This window comes from Zootoca vivipara, chromosome 17 (assembly GCF_963506605.1).
Source record: "Zootoca vivipara chromosome 17, rZooViv1.1, whole genome shotgun sequence".
Lineage (NCBI taxonomy): Eukaryota > Metazoa > Chordata > Lepidosauria > Squamata > Lacertidae > Zootoca > Zootoca vivipara.
This window is the reverse complement of record NC_083292.1, coordinates 16685479-16709485: the sequence shown is the minus strand read 5'-3', so window position 1 is coordinate 16709485 and position 24007 is coordinate 16685479. Positions and strand designations below refer to the sequence as shown.

The following is a 24007-nucleotide window of genomic DNA, read 5'->3' as shown; positions in this document are numbered from 1 at the left end:
CTTAAATGGAGGTACCACTGTATTGGCTGGTAGGCCTCAAACCTGAACACAACAGGATGCGGTCCTAACCCCTTTTACCTGAGAGTAGACCTCACGGAATTCAATGGGACTTACTTCTGAGTAGAACTCTGCTCAAATACTCTCTCTGCTTGCCATGATTATTTTTTAAAATGCTACTACTTATCTGTAGGGACCCAGGTGGCGCTGTGGGTTAAACCACTGAGCCTAGGGCTTGCTGATCAGAAGGTCGGCGGTTCGAATCCCTGTGACGGGGTGAGCTCCCGTTGCTTGGTCCCAGCTCCTGCCAACCTAGCAGTTCGAAAACACGTCAAAATGCAAGTAGATAAATAGGAACCGCTACAACGGGAAGGTAAACGGTGTTTCCGTGCGCTGCTCTGGTTCGCCAGAAGTGGCTTTGTCATGCTGGCCACATGACCTGGAACCTGTACGCTGGCTCCCTCGGCCAATAATGCGAGATGAGCGCGCAACCCCAGAGTCGGTCACAACTGGACCTAATGGTCAGGGGTCCCTTTACCTTTACCTTACGGTACTTCTTATCTGTACATGCTCAGAAATAATTCGTCCCTGTATCTTCATGTCACCCTGCTATTCTGCTAAGGGGTGAGAACACTCTGCTCGTGTCCAGAGGCACTTAGCCATTATGTACTTATTCTGCATACACAAAAGGAAGAGAAATTGTTCAGTTTTTGTTTTAGGGGTGACAGCATTCTGCCCATGCTTTGAAGCATCCAGTGCTTATTCTGCCCAGGCAAAAGAGAAAGAAAACACATCGGATTGTGCTTTGGGGGGGGGGGATTAGAAGGGCGCTCTGCCCATGCTCAAAAACACCCAGCCCTCATTCTGCACTTCTAAAAGCCAGAAAAAACCCTTCAGGGTCTGCTGGGATTGGGATAGGGGGTTAGAATGGCGCTTTGTCTATGCTCAGAACTTGAAGCACCCAGCCCTCAGTCTACACACCCAAAAGCGAGAGAAAATCCTTCGTGTTCTGCTTTGGGTAAGGGAGGGTGAGAAGGGCGCTTTGTCCATGCTCAGAAGCACCCAGCCCACATTCTGCACACCCAAAACCAGGGAAAATACTTAAGGTTCTGATGGGCGGGGTAGAAGGGCGCTCTGCCCATGCTCAGAGGCACCTAGCCCTCATTCTACACACCTAAAAGCTTCAGAAAACATTTAAAGTTCTGCTTTTGGCCGGGCGGGATTAGCAGGGCGCTCTGCCCAAGCTCAAAAGCACCCAGCCCTCATTTCTGTACACCCAAAAGCGAAGCCCTTCAGGGCAGGTTCTGCTTCAGCGGAGGAGAGAGGGACAGCCCTCTGCCCACGCCCAGAGGCACAGGGGGCGGGCACGGCAAAGCAGCGCCTGGCCTTTAAGGGCAGGCCCCTCACGGAGGGAGAGCGCGCGAGGAGAAGGCGCGAGGGGAGGCGGAGTCCGGCGCTTGGGCCTAGCCGCCTCCCTCAGCCATGGCGCGCTTCGGCGCGGGCTTTGCCTACGACGACGACGGTGAAAGCCTGGCCGCCGGAGCCGGAACAGCAGGAGCCGGAGTCGGGGGACTGGGAGGCTTCGGCGGGGGCGACCGGCTGGCCCGTCAGCAGGAGCGCCACTACCAGCTCCTCTCCGAGCTGCAGGCCCTCGTCAAGGACCTGCCCAGGTGCGGGGAGAAGAAGCGGAGGCCGCCTCGCCTCGGACCCCCGCCGGGTGGGCAGCGCGCAGGGAAGGGCCCGGACTGGACGGGGGGCCGCCTTTCCTTCCTTGGATCCCCACACCTAAGGGGCTTGAGGAAGGAAAATCGCCCCCCCCCATAAAAAGGGGGAAGGGAGAGGGGGGCAGGATGCTGCTGGAGGAGATTGCATCCTATTATTATTATTATTATTATTATTATTGATATTGATATTATTATTATTGCAGTGTTATTTTCTATCTTTCTGCCGAAACGGGAATGAAGGCATCCCACGATTTCAATATTTTAAAAACCACCACCACTAAACTGCAAATTATTACTACTATTTATCTTCGGATACTGTAATCACGTTTATCGGTTTTCCATTACAATCCAATAACAGCCTCGTTATAACAATACCGATTTATAATACAATTACTAATACCAATCGATCAAAAAATAGCAAATTGTATAATTTAGATAAGGTGGGCCCCCGCGTGCTAGAATGGATGGTTTGATGGTTTTCTTTCATTCTGCGTTCCAAAATCTTACTAATTTCAATTACATTCCGGTCATAGTTTACTATTACTTATTTCGCTGCTCTGGTGTGCGTCTCCGCCCTTCCGCAGAAACTGCTCGAGGCATCTTGCAATTTTAATGCAAAACTGCAGATGATAATAATAATAATAATAATGGCAGTGTGTTGTGTTTCTTCAGAAATGGTACTCGAGGCAGCTCACAGTTTTAATCTGAAAAACCGCAAAGCAGCAGGCAGTGGTAGTAACAGTAGTAGTAATAATAATTAATTGCAATGGTTGGTGTCTCGCTTTTCTGCAGAAACCCCCCTCAAGGCAGTTCACCGTTTTCGTTTTAAAACCACAAAGTGGCAAGTTGTTGTTGGTGGTGTCTCCACCTTCCCGCAGAAACCGTGTGCGAGGCAATTCGCTGCTTTAATACAAAACCAGCAAATTGTTATTATTAGTGTCGTGTAGTGGTTAGAGTGTCAAAATAGGACATGGGAGACCAAATCCCTGCACAACCATCAAACTCACTGGGGTGACGTAGGACCAGTTGCTGCCTTTCAGCCTAACCAACCTCACAGGGTTGTTGTGGGGATTAAATGGGGAGGAAGCCATCTTGAGCTCCTTAGGGAAAAGATAAGGTGTAAATGCTTAATATGCATTTATTACGCATATTTAAATAATAATAATAATCAAATAATAAATAATAATTTTGTTGCAGTGTTTTGTGTCTCCACCTTTCTGCAGAAATGATACTCGAGGCAGCTCACAATTCTAACATAAAACCACAAAACTGTTAATTGTTATTATTACTACTGCTATTACAGTTATTAGCTGCTCGCTACTTAAAAACGCCTCGAAGCAACTTATAACTGCAGTCAGTTCTGCAGAAAAAGGTCCAGCAAAATCACCATAAGGCCATCAGAGGAGGCCTTCAGGATTTAACGGGTTTATCATTTATTTCTATATTACTGTATAAAAATATTTATTGTGGCAGATTTGTTGTTAAAAAGATCATGGCGGCTGCAGCAACACCCCTATGGGGAAAGTTGGTGATATTTGATGCTTTTTTGTTTAGGCAGGGGAAGCAAATAAGGCGAAGAATAGGCAAAGGTGGATAAATTTATGCATGGGGTGGAGAAATAATTTTTTCTCCTTTTCTCATGCCACTAGAGAACGTAAAAACTCAAAAGCCTCAAATATTGCATAGGGGAGCAAAAAAATTTCTGATGTTTCCGCTGGAGCTGCTTATGCTGCTGAAAAGGCAAGTTGCTTTCAGTTTCTAAATTGAAAAGAGACAAGAAACCTTTACCTCCTCTTTAGCCATCTGGAAATTAGGGACGGCTGGTGCTGTGGTCTAAATCACTGAGCCCTGGGCTTGCAGATCAGAAGGTCGGTGGTTCGAATCCCCATGACGGAGTGAGCTCCCGTTGCTCTGTCCCAGCTCCTGCCAAGCTAGCAGTTTGAAAGCATGCCAGTGCAAGTAGATAAATAGGTGGCAGGAAAGTAAACGCCGTTTCCATGCGCTCTTACTTCCATCACAGTGTCCCATTGCGCCAGAAGCGGTTTAGCCATGCTGGCCATCGGACCTGGAAAGCTGTCTGTGGACAAATGCCGGCTCCCTCGGCCTGAAAGCGAGATGAGCACCACAACCCCATAGTCAAGTTTGATTGGACTTAACCATCCAGGGTTCCTTTAACCTTTACCATCTGGAAAAATGGGGGGCTTTGCCCCAGTGCTCCCACCAACCTTGGTCTGTCCTCAGCCAGCCCCAATCTGCCAGCCCTCTTACTTAACAACCAGCCTCTGGCGCCACCTACAGTTGGGATCCCTGCTTTCTGCCCTACCAGTCCCAACGCCACCCTTGTGTTGAGGCATCTTTACCCCTAAACCAGAGTCAACAGACGTGATGGGAGTTGGAGCTCAGCAACCTCTGGACGACCACAAATTTCCCATCCTGACTCTTAACTTCTGAGTGGCACAGGGGTGCCCGATGTTTCCGTGACGCTTTGCTGTGCTTTCTTGGCAGTTCTTCCCAGCAGAGGCTGTCATATACCATTCTCAGTGACCTGGCCCTGGCGCTCATTGATGGGACGGTCTTCGAGATCGTCCAGGGCCTGCTCGACATCCAGCACCTGATGGAAAGAAACCTCTACAACCAGCGGCTCAAGCTCCACAACGAGCACCGAGGTTAGAGGGGCTTGATCCCTTGTAGGAATTGGCCAGACCTTCATCAAACAGCCTCCCTCAATCGCCAGTCAGGGGTGGTTAAAATACAGGAAGTGATATTCTCCTCTGAATAAGTGAGACAAGAGCTGTTTTCCAGCTGATGAGTACAGGATCAGGAAGTGGTTGATGGCTGTTCCAAATTATTGTGCACGACCAGAGAGGCACATGTGTGCTCCCACACGACACACTTTGCAGAGGAGAAAAATGGAGCAGTTGGGGATGTTGTTCATATTTAGCAGAGCTCCTGGGTGGGGGAGGGGGAGTGGGCTGGTCTTTAGGAGCTTGGAGCACATAATGTTTTGCTGCTTGTTCCTTCCGCAGTTCTCAAGCAGGAGATGCTGTATAAGCACAAAGAAGCCCAGCAAGGCTGCAAGCCTCACAACTTGCCTCTTCTCAAAGCAGCTCAGCAGAGGGAGCTGGAGGTAAGGCCCTTACGTTCTTAGAGAGCAGCCTCCCTATTTGAACGTTGCCTCTCGTGCTTGTGCAGTCATTAGCTAGCGGCCGCTTTGGGGGATTTCCCTCCTTCTGTAGTACACAGTTTGGCTCGTTGGCAAGAGTAGCCCAATGTGACCACGATGGCGGGCAGTCCTTCACTGCGAGCCCTGTTGAACTGGCTGGTGTTTCCCCCTCTCGTTCGATTCTGAGATGTCTCTTTTTCTCAGCCGGGTTTTCTGCGCTTTACACCCCACCCCCATTTCCACCTTTTAACTCAGGCCATGGAGCAGCGGATTCATGATGAGCAGCAGATGATGGACGAGAAGATTGTCCTGGAACTGGATCAGAAAGTTGTTGACCAGCAGAACACGCTGGAGAAAGCTGGCGTCTCTGGCTTTTATATCACAACAAACCCGCAGGTCTGTGTGTAGAACGGGGTGGGTTTTTCTACAGATGCTGCCCCATACCTGTGTAATCCAAGGTACCCAAGCTGCCTTGCAAATAAATCCATGGCCCACAAGTTTATGTTAGTTATTTGAGCCCTAAAAGTATGGGGGGGGAGAGAGAGACACACCTTCCTGGTTGTCTAGAGATGGTTCCACAAGCGACTAGGCAAGCAGCTACTTAAGAGAGAGGCTGTATTAAGGCTTGGTGCATTTTGGCTGCTTCCCAACCCAATGGATAGCTTCATATTGCATCCTAAAATTCATACAGTAGTTTGGGGGGTGGGTGGAAGAAAATGGCTCTTTGTGGTGTCAAACAAACAACTCTTTCCTCTTTACAGGAGCTGACTCTCCAGATGAATCTGCTGGAGCTGATCCGAAAACTGCAGCAAAAGGAATCTCAATCAAGAAAGCCTTTCTCTTGAGCAAAGGACACAAGGGCACAATAACTGCTCTTCCTCCCTCTCCCTCTTTTCTAGCCACGATCCTCTGTGGGAGTGGTGCTGAACAAGATTACTCAGTATTTATATATAGGCTGGCACAGCCAGTTCCCTTGCCAGACCTCAAAAGAAAAGAGGCTCCGTGGGGTGGGGGAGGAGAGTTGCCCCCTTTTCAGTGTGGGGTGGAAGCCCCAAAGTTCGGTTTGACTTTGTGTTTATTTATTATCTTGTTTTTTAAAAAATATATATGCGCACACACAACACACACATATAGCTGTTGTGGATTTTCCATTTATCTCAAGGTTGTTGTTTTACAATGCTGACCAAGGAATTCTGAGCTCGAAAGAAGGCAGCAGCATTAGTTTCTCCCCACCCACTCAGTTTTGGGGTGATGACAGGGTGGAGATACTGGACCTGTGGTTCAGAGTGCTTACCAGGGGGTTAATAGTCTGGCTCGGGGAAGGCCATCAAGTGTCCACTCCTTCAGCAAGGCTACACCTCTTTATTGCAACAGTGGAATTTTATTTTTGAGATTCTTTAATGGGTCGGCATGTCCACCCTGAAGGGGGCTGTCTATGCTGCCAGACAGGAGGTCAGCTTTGCAGGATAATTTCTCAGTGTTTGATTGGACACCGCTGGAGCAGGGTTTCTTTGAGAAGGCCCTGTCAGTACCAGCCAGGAAGCACCAACAGCTGGACATCCCCTACTGGTCATCAACCAGAGATGGCTGATATTTAGGAAAATGCTTTTTGTCTTTGACTGGAGGGGTGTTGTATCTTAAACGGAGAAATTAGCTCAGCCAAGCCCCTTCTGCTGTTAGTTTGGGAGTTTTCAGGACCTCTATTGAGAATTATAGATGTTATAAAGATTTACATAGTAAACATTTTTTTAGCCAAAGCTCAGGACGGAAATAACAACAACAATAATAATTTGTTTTTTATACCTTGCCCATCTGGCTGGGTTTCCCCAGCCACTCTGGGCGGCTCCCAACATAATATTAAAAACACAATAAAACATCAAACATTAAAAACTTCCCTAAATTTAGAAGATGTCTTCTAAAAGTCAGATAGTTGTTTATTTCCTTGACATCTGATGGGAGGGCGTTCCATAGGGCAGGCGCCACTACTAAGAAGACCCTCTGCCTAGTCTAGTGCCAGGGAATGTTTGGTAAATCTTAGATGTGCTTTATCTACAATTTTGGTTCTGTACCACTTAAGAGAATTACTTGGCTAAGCAAATCAATAAATAGAAGAATTGTTCCCTTTGTGCCAGGGTAGGTAACAACACCTTAGTCTCATCCAGTTTTTTGGGTTCCTCTAGGGAGCTCACGGGTGGGATGTGTAGATGATCTCCCCCCGTTTGCAGCCAACATTGTGAGGTAGACTGCCTTTGAATGTGGGGGCACCATTTAATTAGGAAGACTAATATACATTGATAGATCCTCTTCCATGAAATTGTCTATTTGGGGGGGGGGTAATTACACAGACAAAAGGAAAATCTTCCCTAGCCAACAATCTATAGGCATATATAAAGGATTTAAAAATAAACAATTTGTAGAGACCACAGCAATGCAAAGTTTATTCAGCAAGTCCTACTATCTCCAAATAGGTCTTAATCCAGTACTGTATACAAATTCATCAAGTACATTTGCTTCCAAACACAAAATTCATGCTAGACCAAACCAGATACGGTAGCGCTGATCAGCTAAAAAGCATCAGTTTGCCAAGCATGTTCTGACCTTTGCCAGACATTTTGGAATACAATTCCCATGTGATGGCAGTTGCAGTCACCCAAACATCGAGGAGACCAGGTTGGTTGTCAAAGGCTACCCTAAAAGCTGCTTTAAAAGCCATCTTGCCACCTCCGGAGGAAAGGCAATCTACCATCCCACCTCCCAAACATTGGTGGGGATAACGGGGAAATGCAGGCTGAGGCTCCAGGCTTACCTGAACTCAGCAGGGCTTACTCCTAAGTAGCCAAGCCTGAGTCCATTTTGCCAGGGCGTGTTTAAAGAAATCCATACACCTCACATACGTCCCATAGGCAGTCTTAACCCTTGGTTACCAAATGTCCCCGTTTCCTGGGGACAGCCCCTGGATTTACAAATCTGTCCCGTACAAAATCCATTGAAGGTGAAAAGTGTCCCCAGGTTCACTGAAAAAAAATCTGGTAACCTTAACCACACCTCAGAAGTTAAGGCCTAGTGAATTCAATGGGGCTTACTCCCCAGGCAATGAGATCAGGATTCTAACCAAGAAGGCTGTTTCAAAAACACAGCGTCAGGCCTGGCTCCCCCACCTCCCCTCCCACGCCATTCCCCAGGGGAGCGGGCGAGAGAAAGCTCCACCGGTTGGATTTCTGCCATTTTATCTGCAAACGAGACTCCCCGGGCAGAGTAGCAACCGCAGGTAGGGAGTTTGTCCTTGTTTTGGGGCTGGAGTGGGATGGGCACCCTTTGCAGAGAGCCCCGCCCTGAGGGATCTGCCCCCCTCCCTTTGCAGAGCACCCCCCTCCCCCCAATACCTGGGCTGCTTCAGAGCATCTCTCCCCCCCCCCCCACCTCCTTCCTTTGAGCCCCATCCGGGCTCGCCCGGGCAGCTGGTGCCGGTGGCGGCGGGAGGGGGGGGGCGGATTAAAAGCAACTCCCTCCCTCCTATCCTGGAGAACAAATAAGGCCGTGACGCAGCGGCGCCGTTGCCGCCGAGCAGGAAAGGCCCTCGCCGGGTGCAGCGAGCGGAGCAGCCTCGGGCAGGTGAGCAGCAACCGGGGGACGGAGAGGGGGACCCAGGACGGCTCTGCAGGGCGATCCCCATCGGGGAAGGTCCCACCTGCTGCCCGGCCAGCGCCAGGTGCGCTTGCATCCGCCAGCCTGGCAGGTGAGAAAGAGCAGAGAGGCGGCAGCAGGGCCCGGGACTGGGCGGAGGCTCCCGCAGGGCAGCGCCATCGGGCCGCGTCCGCCTCCGGGAGCCTAACCTCGAGCACCTGCTTCAGGGTGTCTAACCGCGAGCAGCTGTCCCGGGTGCCCTTTTGGATCGGCTGAGCACCCGCACAGGTGCTTCCGCTAACCCAGGCGCTGCTCTGCCTTCGGGAGAGCGGGGAGCTGTCCAGGGTGGGGCAAGTGCTGAGCAGAGTGCGGCCTCCTCCTCCTGTCAATAATATTTGGGGGACGGGGACAGGGTTTTTTTCCCCCAAGGGCAAAAAAAATATGGAAAGGGGGAATCTTGTGGTTCAAATTGGATTGGGTTGTCTTCAATGGGGAAAAGAATACTGGGTCAGTGCTCCGTGGTGGTGCATGCAGAAGGTTGCAGGTTCAATTCCCAGGTAAAGATGGGGGAGACTTTACCTGAAACCTTTGAGAGCTGCTGCCAGTCAGTGTAGGGAATACTGAGCTGGATGGACCGATGGTCTGACTCGGTCTAAGGCTTCCTGTTTGGCTTCACTTGTGTCTAATTTCAACATCAGTCTTCTTACCCGCTCGCTTTCCTTCCTCCTCCCATATCCACAGTTGGTTACCCAAAATGCCTATCTCTGCCACTGACTTCCACCGCCAGGCTTCTCATGAGCAACAACGGAGACGTTTCTGTCCACTGCCCTGAAATTGTGATCCAAAACAAGCCCCGTTTTCCGGGAGGTGTGACAAAAGTGGTGCATCTGAGCATGTGCAGAGTTTCACTCCTGTCCTGGCAGCCTGAAGAGCTGACACCCCTTTGCGCACCAGAGTCAAAGGCAGGGGTTTCTGGGGAAGGAAGGCACAAACCCAAGGCAGCTCTGAGCTCCAGCACCTCTCCCCACGCTCGGCGCCCCCCCCCCCCGTTTAAAAAGGGAGCACTGCTCACCAGTTCATTAAGGCAAAGGGGGGGCACTGACCCACAAACCTCAGCCTGCCCTCTTACCTGCCTGCCTTCTTTAGTGCCACCCAATCCAAGGTGTGGCAACACCTGCTGTCAGCTTCCTCCTTAGTCTTTCCCAGGCATCCCCAAACTGCGGCCCTCCAGATGTTTTGGCCTACAACTCCCATGATCCCTAGCTAACAGGACCCAGTTAAAGATGGGAATTGTAGTCCAAAACATCTGGAGGGCTGAAGTTTGGGGGTGCCTGGTCTTTCCTGTTGCCTTTGTAGAACTCAGCAGGGAGAAAGGGGAGGGGGAGAAAACTTGCCTGAGTTGGCTCTGTCTGTCCCTGGCTCTGGCGCCCCCTACTGTTGGGCTCCCTGCCTTCCGCCCTACCAATCCCAGTGGGCACCAGTCATCCTGTCCAATTTGGGGCAAGGAGGGAGGGGGGAGTAGGACCATTTTAGATCTAGGGCATGGGCGTACCCAGCATGGGGTGGGGGGCAGCTGCCCCCCACGAAGCAACAAAAATAAAATAAACGACCATGGCTTTGCCCCCCCCCCCAGTTTTGATCCTGGGTACGCCCTTGATCTAGGGTCAAATTGATGTGACATAGATTGTATCCTGCATGTCAGAGGGATCCCTTAGGAATATGTAATAAACACACACACATACCCTTGACTCAGGGCTGGACTCTTTTGCCATCAAGGCCTTGGACATATTTTCCCAGAAGGTTGTGTGGGTGGGTGGGTGGGTGGGTGGGTGCACGTGTGTGTGAACATATGCCTAAGTGTTGGGATTTGAGGCAGGGGGGTGATATTTTCAGTGTGTAGGAGGGAATTCACAGCTTGCAGAATACAGTATATAGAATGTGAGGGGGGGAGAGAAATTCAATATTCAGTTGTAAAGGGTCAATTTTAAGAGCATTTTTATGTGTGTGTATATATATACACACACGTACATACACATAATTTATAATCCAAGAAATATGCTTGCTTCTCCTGAGAAGTAAACACATGTAGTCTAATAGGTGGGCTGGTGGCAACATTTCTGCATTGCAGAGCCTGGTGGGGATACCTTCCAACTCTATTTCTGTGATTCCCCATGCACATAATTAATTCCCTCATGTCTGCATATATATATATATATATATATATATATATATATATATATATATATATATGTCAACATTTTAAACATATCAAAACACAATTTCGTATTTTCTCTTATTCTTGTTGACTTCCCACCCCCTGTCCATGGAGTTCTTGTTTCTCCCCTTCTGCTGCACCCTCTCTTCTTCATGCCTGCTTTGTTGACATCCCTGCAGCCCCACCCACCCAAGCTGTTATTATTGTTGGGATGTGAATAGATGCTAGGAGAGGATAAATATATTAGATATTATCCTTCCTTCCTTCCTTCCTTCCTTCCTTCCTTCCTTCCTTCCTTCCTTCCTTCCTTCCTTCCTTCCTTCCTTCCCATGTGTGATTTCAGCAGACTGTCACTCCTTTGTAGCTTCAACGGAAGCTTAGATAGTCTAGTTTTAGCTTTTCAGTTTAAGTAATCCAGAGTGCTTTAAGGCAGATAGGACTCTCCTGGTATTCCCCCCACCCCCCGCCGGTCCGTCAAACAATAATCACACAAACAGTCTCATAAAATGTAACATTTACTCGCTCAGAATACCTGCTGAAGAGTAACAGATTCAGGAGGCTTAAAACTTACAGCAAATTTACAGAAAAACACTGTAAGCTTCAGCTCCTATCATGTACCTATCTGGCAAAACATGAATGGTTGGTTTGACTGCATTTTAAATATCCTACAATAATTGCTGAGAATTCTTCCCTCAGGAAAGAGTTTTCCTTCTTCAGGCAAACTGGTCCCCAGTTACCAAAGGGCAGTCTCCAATCTTCTGGCCCCAATCCCAGGTCAACAGCTTTCTTTGGATGACGACCTTGCCTTGTTTTGTTTTGTGTTTTTTTTAAAAAAGAGTGTTAAGTGTGTACGGATGTGTCTGTGCTATTCTGCAAGCTTCACAGGAATACAGGAAGCAGTCTTCTACTGAGTCAGAACCATGGGCCCATCTAGCTTGGCACTGTCTGCACAGACTGGCAGCAGCTTTAGGGAAGTTTCTCTCCCAGCCCTACCCAGAGATGCCATGGGCGACTGAACTTGCATGCAAAGCAGATGCTCTGCCACTGAATTATAGCCTTTTAAATACATTTGCCCCTCATCTATGAATGGAGAATTCTTCCATTTTGGACCACAATGCATGGAGAGTTATAGCCTTCCTGGTTAAGCTCAGATGCACAGAAGCGCCAGACAGAAATTCAATCTGATGCTGTTGCCTTGAAAGGAAGAAAAAAAAATCCAGGAACAAAAATGGAGGCAGTAAAGGGTTAATTATCCACCGCCCATGCACTTTCTGCAATTGACATTTGAAGAAGTACAAAAAGGAGTGTTCTTTATTGTTTGGAGAATTGCACTGCTGTTTACACAGTGGCCTTGGCTTCTCATGTACAGTACTTGCTTATATTGCTATCACTTTTTGTTGGATTCTGTCTGTGACCTGTCTTTCCATTCCTTATGCGGAGTCAGGCCATTGGTCCATCTAGCACAGTGTTTCTTACTCTGACTGGCAGCAGCTGCTCTCTGGGGTTTCAGTCAGGAAACATTCCAAGCATTACCTGCAGATGCTGCCATTAGGGACTGCTGCCACCTGGGGCCTTCTGCTTGCAGGACAGAGGTTCCGTCACCAGTAGGGATGCCAGACTCAATAGAGGACAGGACTTCTGTGCCTTTAATTGCCCTGCTCTCTTTTGAGTCTGGAAACCTTAAAGAGAAACCAGCAGACCCTTTGTTTAATTTCCAAGCAAAGGGTCTGCTGGTTTCTCTTTAGGTTTCCAGACTCAAAAGAGAGCAGGGCAATTAAAGGCACAGAAGTCCTGTCCTCTATTGAGTCTGGCAACCCTAGTCACCAAGCTATGGGTCTTCAACCCCGTCCTCTAGGAGTTAAGTTTCTTGGAGGGTGTGTGTCAGAGAGAGATGCATCCTCATATCAAAACACCAAGCCCTGAGTGGAAAGGCTTCCAAGGCAGTGTGCATTCCTAAAAACTGCTAATAGTTCCTTTAAAAAATAAAGTTTAACAGCCAGTGCAAGACAGGTCGTTACAGAGCAGGTAAAGAGAAAAGGGAAAAAAGTATTCCATAGTACAGAAAATCAGGCAGCACGCAAGAGTATCAGTGTGCAATGGCAGAGGGTCAGTTGTGCTTTTGTTCCTACACGCTGAAGGCAAGCTATGGTAGTGAAAATGAGTTTCCACACTGAAGTCCTATGTGTGCTGGGATCTTTCTCCAATCTCCCCCTTCCCCCAGGGCCTCGCACAACCAGCTTGGAAGGAAAACTTTCTGCACAGGAACACTCTAGCCCATCAAACAGGATATTTTAAAAAGCTAAACCTGTTCTGCAGGAACTTAGGCACAGTGCCCTTGGTTTGCTTCCATTCACAACGGGAGGAAGAGCCATGAGTCCCAACCTCCACCCCAAATCTCTGCCCCAAGCCGCAACCCAGCTGGGTTCTACGGCTGGTCAAGCACAAAGCCCTGATGAGCACCTTTGATTTCATAACCCTTTCCTTCCTCGCTTTTGCCCAGGAGTCGGAGGCGCTTCTGCCTTTCCCCTGAACCTTCAAACAGAGGAAACGGCCCTCCGTCCTTCGCAGCAAGATGGTGACCCGCCTCCCTCGCTCGGCGGACCTGGCCCGCTTCTGCCAAAAGCTCAACCGGGTCAAGACCCTAGAGGACGACATGATGGAGACCTCCTTCAACCGCTGCCTCACCACCGTCGACTTGGCCCTCCTCGGCATCGGGGCCATGGTAGGGTCCGGCCTCTATGTCCTCACGGGCACAGTGGCCAAGGAGACGGCCGGGCCGGCCATCGTTGTGTCCTTCATCATCGCTGGCATTGCCTCGCTGCTGGCTGCCCTCTGCTATGCTGAGTTCGGCGCTCACGTGCCCAAGACGGGCTCTGCCTACATGTTCACCTATGTCTCCGTTGGCGAGATCTGGGCCTTCCTGATTGGGTGGAACGTCATCCTGGAGTACATGATAGGGGGAGCAGCCGTAGCCAGGGCCTGGAGCGGCTACCTGGATGCCATATTTGACCACCGGATCAAGAACTTCACAGAGACCCACGTGGGCAGCTGGCACATCCCCTTCTTGGCCCATTACCCAGACTTCTTGGCCTTTGGCATCCTCCTCGTGGCCACGGCCTTCATCTCCTTCGGCGCCCGTGTCTCCTCCTGGCTCAACCACGTCTTCTCTGCCATCAGCATGGGGGTCATCCTTTTCATCCTCATCATGGGCTTCGTCCTGGCCCGGCCTCAAAACTGGGGGGCCGCCGAAGGGGGGTTTGCCCCGTACGGTGTCTCGGGGATCATGGCTGGCTCAGCCACCTGCTTTTACGCCTTCGTGGGCTTCGATGTCATCGCCACGTGCAGTGAGGAGGCCCGCAACCCGCAGAGGGCCATCCCAAGAGCCATCGCCATCTCGCTGAGCCTCGCCACGGGAGCCTACATCCTGGTCTCCATGGTGCTGACGCTCATGGTGCCCTGGCACTCCTTGAATCCCGACTCGGCGCTGGCTGACGCCTTTTACCAGAGGGGCTATTCCTGGGCTGGCTTCATCGTGGCTGTCGGGTCCATCTGCGGTGAGTCAGAGCTACATTTCCAGGATGTGGGCTTTTTTCTAAACCAGGGACGAGGGAGCTTTCTTTCAGCCTGAGGGCTGCATTCCCTTGTGTGCGACTTTCCAGGGGCCGCACACCACTGGTGGGCAAGGCCAGAGGCAAAAGTGGGTGGAGGAATGGACAGAACTGTTCCCTGTCCACAGAAGGCTAGATTTCTGCTCTCTCCATCCACACCAGCAAGAGGGCTTTGATGCCATTTTGGGAGACATTCCAGCCAGACAAAAGGAATTAAATAGGAACTTTTTTGCCTGGCGCCTAAAGGTGTTTAATGAAGGCGCCAGGCAAACTTCCCTGGGGAGAGCATTCCACAGGCAGGGAGCCACTGCAGAGAAGACCCGTTCTCGTTTTGCCACCCTCCGGAAATCTCGAGAAGGAGGCACATGAAGAAGGGCCTCAGAAGATGATCTCGGGATCCAGGTAAGTTCATATGGGAAGAGGCAGTCCTTGAGGTATTGTGGTCCTGAGCCATTCAAGGATTTATAGGTCAAAACTAGCACTTTGAATTGGGCCTGGAAACTAATTGGTAGCCAGTGCAGTCGGACTAGGATCACTGTAATATGCTCAAACCGTCTTGCCCCAGTGAGCAACCTGGCACTGAATTCTGCACCAGCTGAAGCTTCCGAACCGTCTTCAGAGGCAGCCCTATGGATAATGCATTGCAGTAATCTAACCCTGAGGTTACCAGAGCATAGAAAACAGTAGTTAGGCTATCCCTGTCCAGATAGGGGTGTAGCTGGGCCACCAGCCAAAGATGATGGAAGGCATTCTGGGCCACTGAGGCCACCTGAGCCTCAAGCAACAGCAGATGATAATAATAATAATAATAATAACAACAACAACAACAACAACAACAACAATTGTTGTTGTTGTTGTTGTTGTTGTTGTTGTTGTTGTTGTTGTTGTTGTTGTTGTCTTGGCTCACTGGGTGACCTAACATGATGGCTGCTGGGACCCATGGATGCCTTTTGCCTTTATGGGTCTAAGGCAGGGGTCAGCAAACTTTTTCAGCAGGGGGCCGGTCCACTGTCCCTCAGACCTTGTGGGGGGCCGGAATATATTTTGGGGGGGAAATGAACAAATTCCTATGCCCCCAAAATAACCCAGAGATGCATTTTAAATAAAAAGAAACCTTCTACTCATGTAAAAACATGCCGATTGCCGGACCGTCCACGGGCCGGATTTAGAAGGCGATTGGGCCGCATCCAGCCCCCGGGCCTTAGTTTGGGTACCCCTGGTCTAAGGTGCCAGCCGGCTACATTAAGGGATGGGGTGACTACTCTGTTTTGGCTTGATCTTCTGCTTTCCCCACTCCACCCCTCCAGGGCTGTCCTGCTCCCCCAGCAAGCTTTAACAGGGACTGCCTGCCTTGTGGGTGGCATCTCAGTTGCTCACCTGCCCTTTCCCTTTCTTCTCTCCCTCTCCAGCCATGAACACCGTCCTCCTCAGCAACCTCTTCTCTCTCCCTCGCATCGTTTACGCCATGGCAGAGGACGGGCTCTTCTTCAAGGTCTTCTCACGTGTCCACCCCCGGACGCAGGTCCCCGTGGTGGCCATTGTGGTCTTTGGCATCCTCATGTCTCTCTTGGCCCTCAGCCTGGACCTTGAGGCTTTGGTCCAGTTCCTGTCCATCGGCACCCTCTTGGCGTACACCTTTGTGGCTGCCAGCGTGATCATTCTGCGCTTCCAGCGGGTCAAGACGGAGGGAGCTTCCAACGCATCTGCCAGGAGTGAGGCTTCTGCCCCAGCATCCACCGAGAGCATCAGCGCCACGGAACCCAAGGAATACGAATCCTTCTCAGATAAGCTCCACCTGGTGGGCAAGGAGAAGTCGAAAAGCAGGCGGGAAGGAGGGCAGATGAAGGCCTTTTTTGAACCCTACCTGGGCTTCCTGGCTGATTTCGACCCTGGCGAAGTGGTCACGGTGGCCGTGATCATCCTCATGGTGTCAGCAATCTGCTTATCCTCCATCCTGGTGTTTGGGCAGAACCAGCTCCACCTCCCCACTTGGTGCTATGCCTTGCTGGTCCTCCTCTTCAGCCTGGCCTTTGTGTTCAGTGTGGTCCTCATCAGCGTTCATCAGCAGCAGCAAAGCACCCAGACATTCCAGGTAGAGATGGGGGGGAGAGATTTGACACCATTTGCATTTATTATTCTTATTAATTGTATACCGCCCTATACCCGTAGATCTCAGGGTGGTTCACAACACAAAGCTGCAATATATGGAGCACAAAATAAATCATAAAAATAATCAAAACGATTAACAATGCTAATAAACAATACCCTCCCCAACAAAAGCCCCTAGGCAATACTCCAGCCCACACGTACAAACATCTAAATTAACATGTAACATTCAACAATGATTTAAAACAGCCCCACCCTCCAAATAAAACAGTATCATCCATACTCGCAGAGCCAGCACACTGAGTGGGTATGGTACAAAAAAAGAACTTTTAAGCTGCTTGCCTTGCTTAGGTTTAACTTGCTTCGTCTTAATTAGCCGGCCTCCAGCTGCATACGGTTGAAAGCACACAAATTAGATGCATGGGAGATGCGATCATATTGTACACCAACCCAAACACAGCTTGCTGTCAAAATACGCACATCTTTGAATTTTGCAATGCTAGTTCTCCAGTCAGGAATTATTATTATTAACAACAACAACAACAACAACAACAATTAAATTTATACCCTGTCCTTTCTCTGAAAGAAGCCCCAGGGAAGCGATCAGTTACACAGATTAAAAACAAGAACAAAGAATAAAAATTCAAAAACAGTTAAAATGTTCTAAAAACAAGGGCAATTTAAAACAGCTAATAGTAGTTAAAAACATTCTTCCCTTCCAAAAACCTTAGGATTGCCAGGAACAGTATTCTTCAGCGCCCAACAGCTGGATAAACAGGGATGTTTTCAAATTCCTTTTCATCCCACCTCGGGCACCAGCAAACCATGCTATATCACTGGCCACCGGTTATCAATGGACATTCAGAGAAGAAGGGGTGCAAAGAGTCTTAAGAGAAGGTTAACCCACCCATGTAAGGGATGGCATTCGTCCCACCCCGTGTTCTTTCCATCAGCCCTGCTGGAAAAGACCTCTAAGTGCTTCCTCCTGTTTTCCTGCTCTCAATTCCCTGGGTCTTCTTTTTCTTCAGCTCCCTCTGGTGCCACTGACTCCAGCACTGAGCATTTTCATCAATGTCTACCTCATGCTGAAACTCAACTACATGACCTGGATCCGGTTCTCTGTGTGGCTGCTCGCAGGTGAGTTTGGGGATCAGGTGCACATAGATGCGCCCAAGAGCGAGGAGAGAAATGGGGAGGAGTAATGTGGAAGGAAAGTGCATATATTGGGGTGAAACATGCCTTTAAAAATGAATTTAATTACAGTGGTATCTCGATTCTCAAACTTAATCCATTGTGGAAGTCTGTTTCAAAACCAAAGCGTTCCAAAACCAAGGCGCGCTTTGCCATAGAAAGTAATGCAAAACGGATTAATCCATTCCAGACTTTTAGAAACAACCCCTAAAACAGCAATTTAACATGAAATTTACTATCGAACGAGACCATAGATCTATAAAATGAAAGCAATAAACAATGTACTGCAGTCACAACGTGCTGCAATCAAAACAGTAACTGAACTGGGTTCCACACAGTCACAAAAACAAAACAAAAAGAGCCGCAAAAACAAAAACGCCAAAGAAATAGCAAAAACCAGACAGACCTCAGCGTAACACTCAAAACGGAAGTGTGGCACTCAAAACGGAAGTGCAACACTCAAAATGGAGCATGTTCGGCTTCCGAAAAACGCTTGCAAACCAGAACACTTACTTCCGGCTTTGCAGTGTTTGGGTTCCAAGTTGTTTGATTACCAAGGCGTTTGAGAACTAAGGTACCACTGTAATCAGGGGTGCCAACTTAAATAAAATATTGGGGGACAGGTAAGCCCCGCTCCACATAATTGATCACATGACATGACGCACACACAGCATTTGAATGGCAATGCCCATCAACTTTGCGGACCTTGACCCTTTCATTGGAAATTTGGGGGGCTGCCTACCCTCTACTGTACTTGGCACCCTTGTAATTAATGAGGATAGCAGACAAAAATCCATTCCCCTGGGGGGAATGGCTTTGAGAACATGTGTGCATTCGAAGAAATTCACACCAAAATGCTGATAAATGTTCATGAGGACTTAAAAAATAAATAAATATGGGAAGGTGGAGAACTGAACTTAAGGCTGGAAAAAGGAGAAACCAGATTTGACAAATATTCCCCCCCCCTTAATGTCTAAAGCAGCCTTCCCCAACCTGGGGCCCTCCAGACGGTTTGGACTGCAATTCCCATCACCCTCAGTCAGCAGTTGTATCATGCTAGGGCTAATGGGAGTTGTAGTAATAAACAAAAACAATAATCCACGCACACAGTTTAAAAGGCCATAGCTTCTTTAATTAGCCAAAGGCCTGGGAGAAGAGGAATGTTTTTGCCTGGCGCCTCAAAATATGTAATGAAGGCACCGGATGAGCCTCCCTGGGGAGAATATTCCACAAATGGGGAGCCACCACAGAAAAGGCCTGTTCTCGTGTTGCAACCCTCCGGACCTCTCGCAGAAGGGGCACATGAAGAAGGGCCTCAGATAATGATCACAGGGTCCAGGTTGGTTCATCTGGAGATAGGCGGTCCTTGACATATGTATAATGGCAGGTGGAGCTGGATTTAAGCATTGCAACTGGGGGCTGGCCAAAGTGGTGCCCTTCAGATGTTATTTGAATGAGCATTTATTAAATTTGTTAGACTCCTTTCTCCCTATAGAAATACAAAGTGCAAAAAGTAAAAAATGAAACAGTAGAACAACAATTTCTCTGCAAAGTATTGAAAATCACACAACCCCAAAAGGAAATCAACACCAGCAAGATAATCAATAACTGAGAACAAATTGGAAATTAGTAACATAGAAAGCAGGCCATCATATTTCACCAAAAGCCTGCAAGTAGAAAAAGCAGAGTCTGTCCTTTCCCCATCGGCCAGGGAAAAGGGGGGGCAATGAGAGTCTGTGCCAGCTGGCCGGGGCTGATGGGGAGTTGTAATTCAAACCACCTGGGGAGGGCACCAGGTTGGGGAAGGTTGGTCTTAGATGCATGCCACCATTTTGGGCTCTGGTGCTGGGTTTGGCTGCTGATCTGTCTCTTTGTGCGTTCATCTCCAGGTTTGCTGGTTTATTTTGGTTACGGCATCTGGCACAGCAAAGAGAACCTCCGGGAGCCCACGGCACACTCCGTCTGTGCCCGCTACGTGGTTTTCCCAAGCAGCAGCCTGGAAGAGACAGTCCAGGCTGTGCAGCCCAGCACTCAGCCCTCTCAGGGACTGGAGGAAATGGCAGGCGAGGAAGAAGCCAAGAGGTGATGCGGAAAGGCCTAACTTGGAGGAGACCCTTCCCTTTGACCACCACCCCCCAGCCCACCCACCACTCTCCAGTGTTTTGGCAGAAAGAAGAAGAGCCCTCGTCTGATTCAGCCAGGAAGACTCTGAGCAGAGACCTACTGCTTCTGCTTTCCTGCTTGGTCCGTATTTCTGCTCTGGAAAGCTGGACCCATCTTGCCGTTGAAAACTGCCCCGTCTATCCTGCCCTCCAGCTTGGAACAAAGAGCTGATCTGCAGACAGACTGTCTCAACCCGCAGCAGGGGAGGGTGGGGCTGTCTTTGTACTTTTCCATTATCTACGTGTGTCCCCCCCCCCTTTTCTTTCCTCCAGGCTCCTGCCCTGGCTGCCTGCAACCTTCATTCCAGGTGTCCCGTCCCATTTAGATTATTTTAGGGTGGCTCCTGTTTGACGGGTTCATACAAAAGTGAAAGATGGGAGGGGCACCGCTGTGCCAGCTTCAGGGGTCGGTTCTCATTCCCAGACCGCTAGGCGAGACTGTGTTTGCTCTGCTTTGACGGAAGGCTGTCCCTTGCCTGCCACAAAATACACTAGAGTAAACGGCAACTCTGCGTGGAACGAGCAGTAGGCATTTTCGCACTGTGAGTGTGTGGGTTGCCTGGTGGGTTGTTTATGCCAGAAAGCATGGAACACAACTGCCATCATCCCCAGCTGGCACAGCCTGATGGTGGTGATGATGATTGATTGATTGATTGATTGATTGATTGACAACCTGCCCTTCACCCTAAGGTCCCAGGGTGGTTTACAGCATTAAAACACAACATTAAAAGCAATTTCAAACAACTTGCAACCATAACTATAAGTTGGGTCCTAAAAATATACACCTCATGTCAAAAGCCAGAGTAAAGAGGTGCATCTTCAGGATCCTCTAAAAGCTGCACAATGAAGGTGCCAGATGCACTTCTGTGGCGAGGGACTTCTCCAGTTTAGGGGCCACCACAGAGAAGGCCCTCTCCCAGACCGCCCCTACCCCAAGCCCCTGAGGGCAGAGGGACTGCTGATCTCAGAACCCGATGGTCTGTAGGGGAGACTGTGGTCTGTCATTATTTGGGGTCTGAGTCATTTCGGGCTTTAAACACCAACATCAGCGCCTTTAATTGGGTCTAGAAGCGAGCTGGCAACCAGTGCAGCTGTTTTAGAACGAGGGAGATATAGATGGATTACGCCACCCAGTAATCTGACTGCTGTGTTTTAGACTAAGTGAAGTTTCCAAATCATCTCCAAGGGTAGCCCCACAGAGACTGCATTGCAGTAATCCAGTCTGGAAGTTAACAGAGCTTGGGGGTAGGTGTTAAAGTCCAGGTTGGTGAAGAAGGGAAGGGATTTATCACCTTCTCCACCAAATCAACTTACCATTTCTCAGCCCCAGATGGCTATATACAAAAAGGTGAAATAATAGAATGGTAGAGTTGGAAGGAACCCTGTGGGTCATCGAATCCAACCCCCTGCAAAGCAGGAATCTCAACTAAATGATACATGACAAATGGTCATCCAACCTCTGCTTAAAAACCTCCAAGGAAGGAGAATCAACAACTGTTAAACAGCTCTTACCATCAGAAAGTTCTTCTTGAAGTTTAGTTGAAACCTCCTTTCTTGTGACTTGAATCCACTGGTTCATAAAGTAGATACCCTGTTTCCATGTCAGAGACTCTTCCGGGGCAGGTTTCTGAGGTAGCAGTGGCTAAACCATCCAATTGTACCTATTTTAGAGAGCCCCACCAGCTCATAGTGAAGCTCATGGCAAGGCCACAGCCACGGACTTGTGCACAAATCCAGCAGGGAGCCTCCTCTATGGCCACTTAGAGGTTTGTTTTTAATTCATTCCATAGCACAGAACGTAAGGGTTGCTGCAGATAACTCACAACAGCAGATAACTGGGAGAACATTTCACTGAACTCTGAGGGGTTTTGCTTTTGAGTAGATGTGGAAGGGGCTGCACAGCTAAGTCTTTCTGAAAAATGGCATTGTTTCGTTCAGTTTTGAGCGAGGAAAACACTTGCTCAGCGTCTCTCCCCCCCCCCCCACAAACGTGGTGCCTTCCAGCTTGGTTTGGACAACCACCACCATCGGCCCCAGACAACACAGCCACACTGGTTGGGGCATACCTAGGGATTGGCCAGGTTGGCCCCTGCCAACTGCACAGGCAGAGAGAGGGGACACAAAAATGGCATCTCTCTCAGCGCCTTGACAGAGGAATCTGGATGCCGTCACAGCAGCCTTGCAGAGCTTCCTTCCCAGTCAGATGGCAGCGCTGGCGGTTAGTTTGTGCAGTGGGGCTCCCCATGAGAACACCTCTGCCTGGCCCTCTGTCCTAGCAGAGACACCGTGTCCCACCCTCCATTCCCATGCATGCTCCCAGAATGGACTTTCAGCTGATGTGGTGGCTAAGAAATGTCAGGCGAGGCTCTTCATTTAGCACAGCCGAGTTGCTTTTCCTTGGTTTCTTTCCCGCCTCGACCAATTTCTGGGGCAAGTGCCGCTGCGGATTTAACCCAGAAAGCAAAGGTCGTCGACTTAATGTCAAAGAACCAGCCGGCTGTAAGTTGCACTGGCAAAGTGGGAGTTAACTTGTTCCTAGCAAAAACACAATTTTCAGAGTCGGACAAGTGTCAGGCCTGATAAGCATAGCAGCTCATCCCCAGTAGGTCTGGCCCCATGTATCAAAGATTGAAAGTCCCCTCCACTCCACGGCTTTTCCCAAGCAACCAGAGACTATGCCCGGGTGCAGCCTGCCACTGTTCTGCCTGTTTCAGCTCTCTTCTGGTTCTGGGAGACAAGGTGGGGAGGGAGCTTGTCACAGCAGGAGGGACTCTTCACCAGCCTTACTCCTCTCTGCCTCTTGGCCTCCCTTCTCCCCGTCACCCACTTCAGCTTCTGCCTCTGATTCTGGGCTTCTCTCTGCCAACTCTTCCTCTCACCAAGCCCTGTTGCCTCTTCCCAGTCTCCTCCCCCTGACCATTCATTGTTGTCCCACCACCACTCCTCAGGACCTGAGCCTTCTTCCCTTGGGGGTCCCCCAGCTGATGCCTCCCAGCGGTCCAGGACACTTGTTTCCAAGTAAAGTGTGCACTGGGGGCGCAACCTCCGAGTTACTGCCTTTCTGCTGGCACCTTGCCAGAAGTAACAGGAAGGCAAGCGAATTATTGTCCAAAGTCCCTACCTCTGGCTTGCCAGATTTAAGCTGCAGTCCTGTGTACCCACTTTCCTGGGAGTAAGCCCCATTGAACTCAGTGGGATTGACTTTTGAGTAGACATTTATAGGATTGTGCTGTTAAAAACACCCAGTTTAAGAGTCATTTGTGATTACTGAATTATGTCATGTATTTATTTCTAAAGATGCGTGGGGAGCACCGATTACCAAGGGTAGCCTAGGTATGCCTCTGCATGTTGGCTGATGGGAGTTATAGTCCATAATGGGTATGGAGGTTGGGGCTGACGGGAATTATAGCCCCAAACATCTGGAGGGCACCAGACTTGCAAAGTTTTCACAGCCTTTTTAAAAGGACCGTTTATACTGCCGCCCACCGGGTCACACACTAACTCAGGGCCAAATCTCCTGCCACAGCACAGGCCGCAGGCTGCTTAGGAATCTCAAAACGGCCTCCCTGCTCTCATGAAGCTGCCCTCCTTCTCCAAAAAACCGTCGGAGTATTTGCTCAACTGCTTAGCATGAATCTGAGCACGGCAACTGCCCTTCACCGCCCCCTGCCAGCCCGACTTTGTCAGGCTGTGTTCACCTGTGTGCATTTGGCTTTCCCAGAAGCAGATCCCAAGGGCCAATCTTTCCCGTATAAAATAGTTTGCCTGGGGACCTCCGCTGCCGCTGTGCCAGACACGCCATCAGGGGTGGCTTCACTTACTTGTTGCTCACGCTGACTCTTGGATGCATCAGCTTCTGTTGTCTCAGAGGTCAGGGCAAAAACACTGAAAGGCCAAGAGAGGTCCTGAGAAGGAAGGCAGGGTTTTCTTCTAGCCGATTGCTGGCAATGGAAGCCCGGAGAGCAAAAGTCTCTTCTTGCTCTCACCCACAGATGGATGGAGGTTGTGCAGCTGCTTATGAGACGCTGGAAGCTGGGTTTTGTTACACTGGTTTGCTGGTGAATCCCAGGCGGGCAGCGCCTGCTGTTTTGCTCCGTGCTCTGACATTTGCTTGCTTGCCCCCATCACTAGATTCATAGCAGTGGGGATTATTGCCCTCCTTGCTACTGTCTTCGCCTGTCATGCTGTGACTATGCTCTGTGCAACAGCTTGTGGCA

The 24007-nt window shown here is 49.6% G+C and overlaps 2 protein-coding genes across 2 annotated transcripts; both read left to right on the top strand.

Annotated features, from left to right (window-relative positions):
- The first annotated feature begins 1391 nt into the window (after nt 1-1391).
- Nucleotides 1392-8266, top strand: DGCR6 (DiGeorge syndrome critical region gene 6). The gene is made up of 5 exons (XM_035099375.2): nt 1392-1667; nt 4227-4387; nt 4748-4848; nt 5140-5280; nt 5646-8266. The coding sequence occupies exons 1-5, from the start codon at nt 1480-1482 to the stop codon at nt 5727-5729; spliced, it is 675 nt and encodes a 224-aa protein (XP_034955266.1). The 5' UTR covers nt 1392-1479; the 3' UTR covers nt 5730-8266.
- A 129-nt stretch (nt 8267-8395) lies between these two features.
- Nucleotides 8396-23923, top strand: SLC7A4 (solute carrier family 7 member 4). The gene is made up of 5 exons (XM_060269366.1): nt 8396-8496; nt 13224-14277; nt 15741-16423; nt 17466-17574; nt 19518-23923. The coding sequence occupies exons 2-5, from the start codon at nt 13296-13298 to the stop codon at nt 19712-19714; spliced, it is 1971 nt and encodes a 656-aa protein (XP_060125349.1). The 5' UTR covers nt 8396-8496; nt 13224-13295; the 3' UTR covers nt 19715-23923.
- Nucleotides 23924-24007: the final 84 nt, after the last annotated feature.

Coding starts and splice junctions, on each gene's coding strand:
- DGCR6 (XM_035099375.2), top strand. CDS start 1,480: ATGGCGCGCTTCGGCGCGGGCTTTGCCTACGACGACGACGGTGAAAGC. Junction 1,668..4,226: donor CTCGTCAAGGACCTGCCCAG/GTGCGGGGAGAA, acceptor CTTTCTTGGCAG/TTCTTCCCAGCAGAGGCTGT. Junction 4,388..4,747: donor GCTCCACAACGAGCACCGAG/GTTAGAGGGGCT, acceptor TTCCTTCCGCAG/TTCTCAAGCAGGAGATGCTG.
- SLC7A4 (XM_060269366.1), top strand. CDS start 13,296: ATGGTGACCCGCCTCCCTCGCTCGGCGGACCTGGCCCGCTTCTGCCAA. Junction 14,278..15,740: donor GGCTGTCGGGTCCATCTGCG/GTGAGTCAGAGC, acceptor CTCCCTCTCCAG/CCATGAACACCGTCCTCCTC. Junction 16,424..17,465: donor AAAGCACCCAGACATTCCAG/GTAGAGATGGGG, acceptor CTTTTTCTTCAG/CTCCCTCTGGTGCCACTGAC.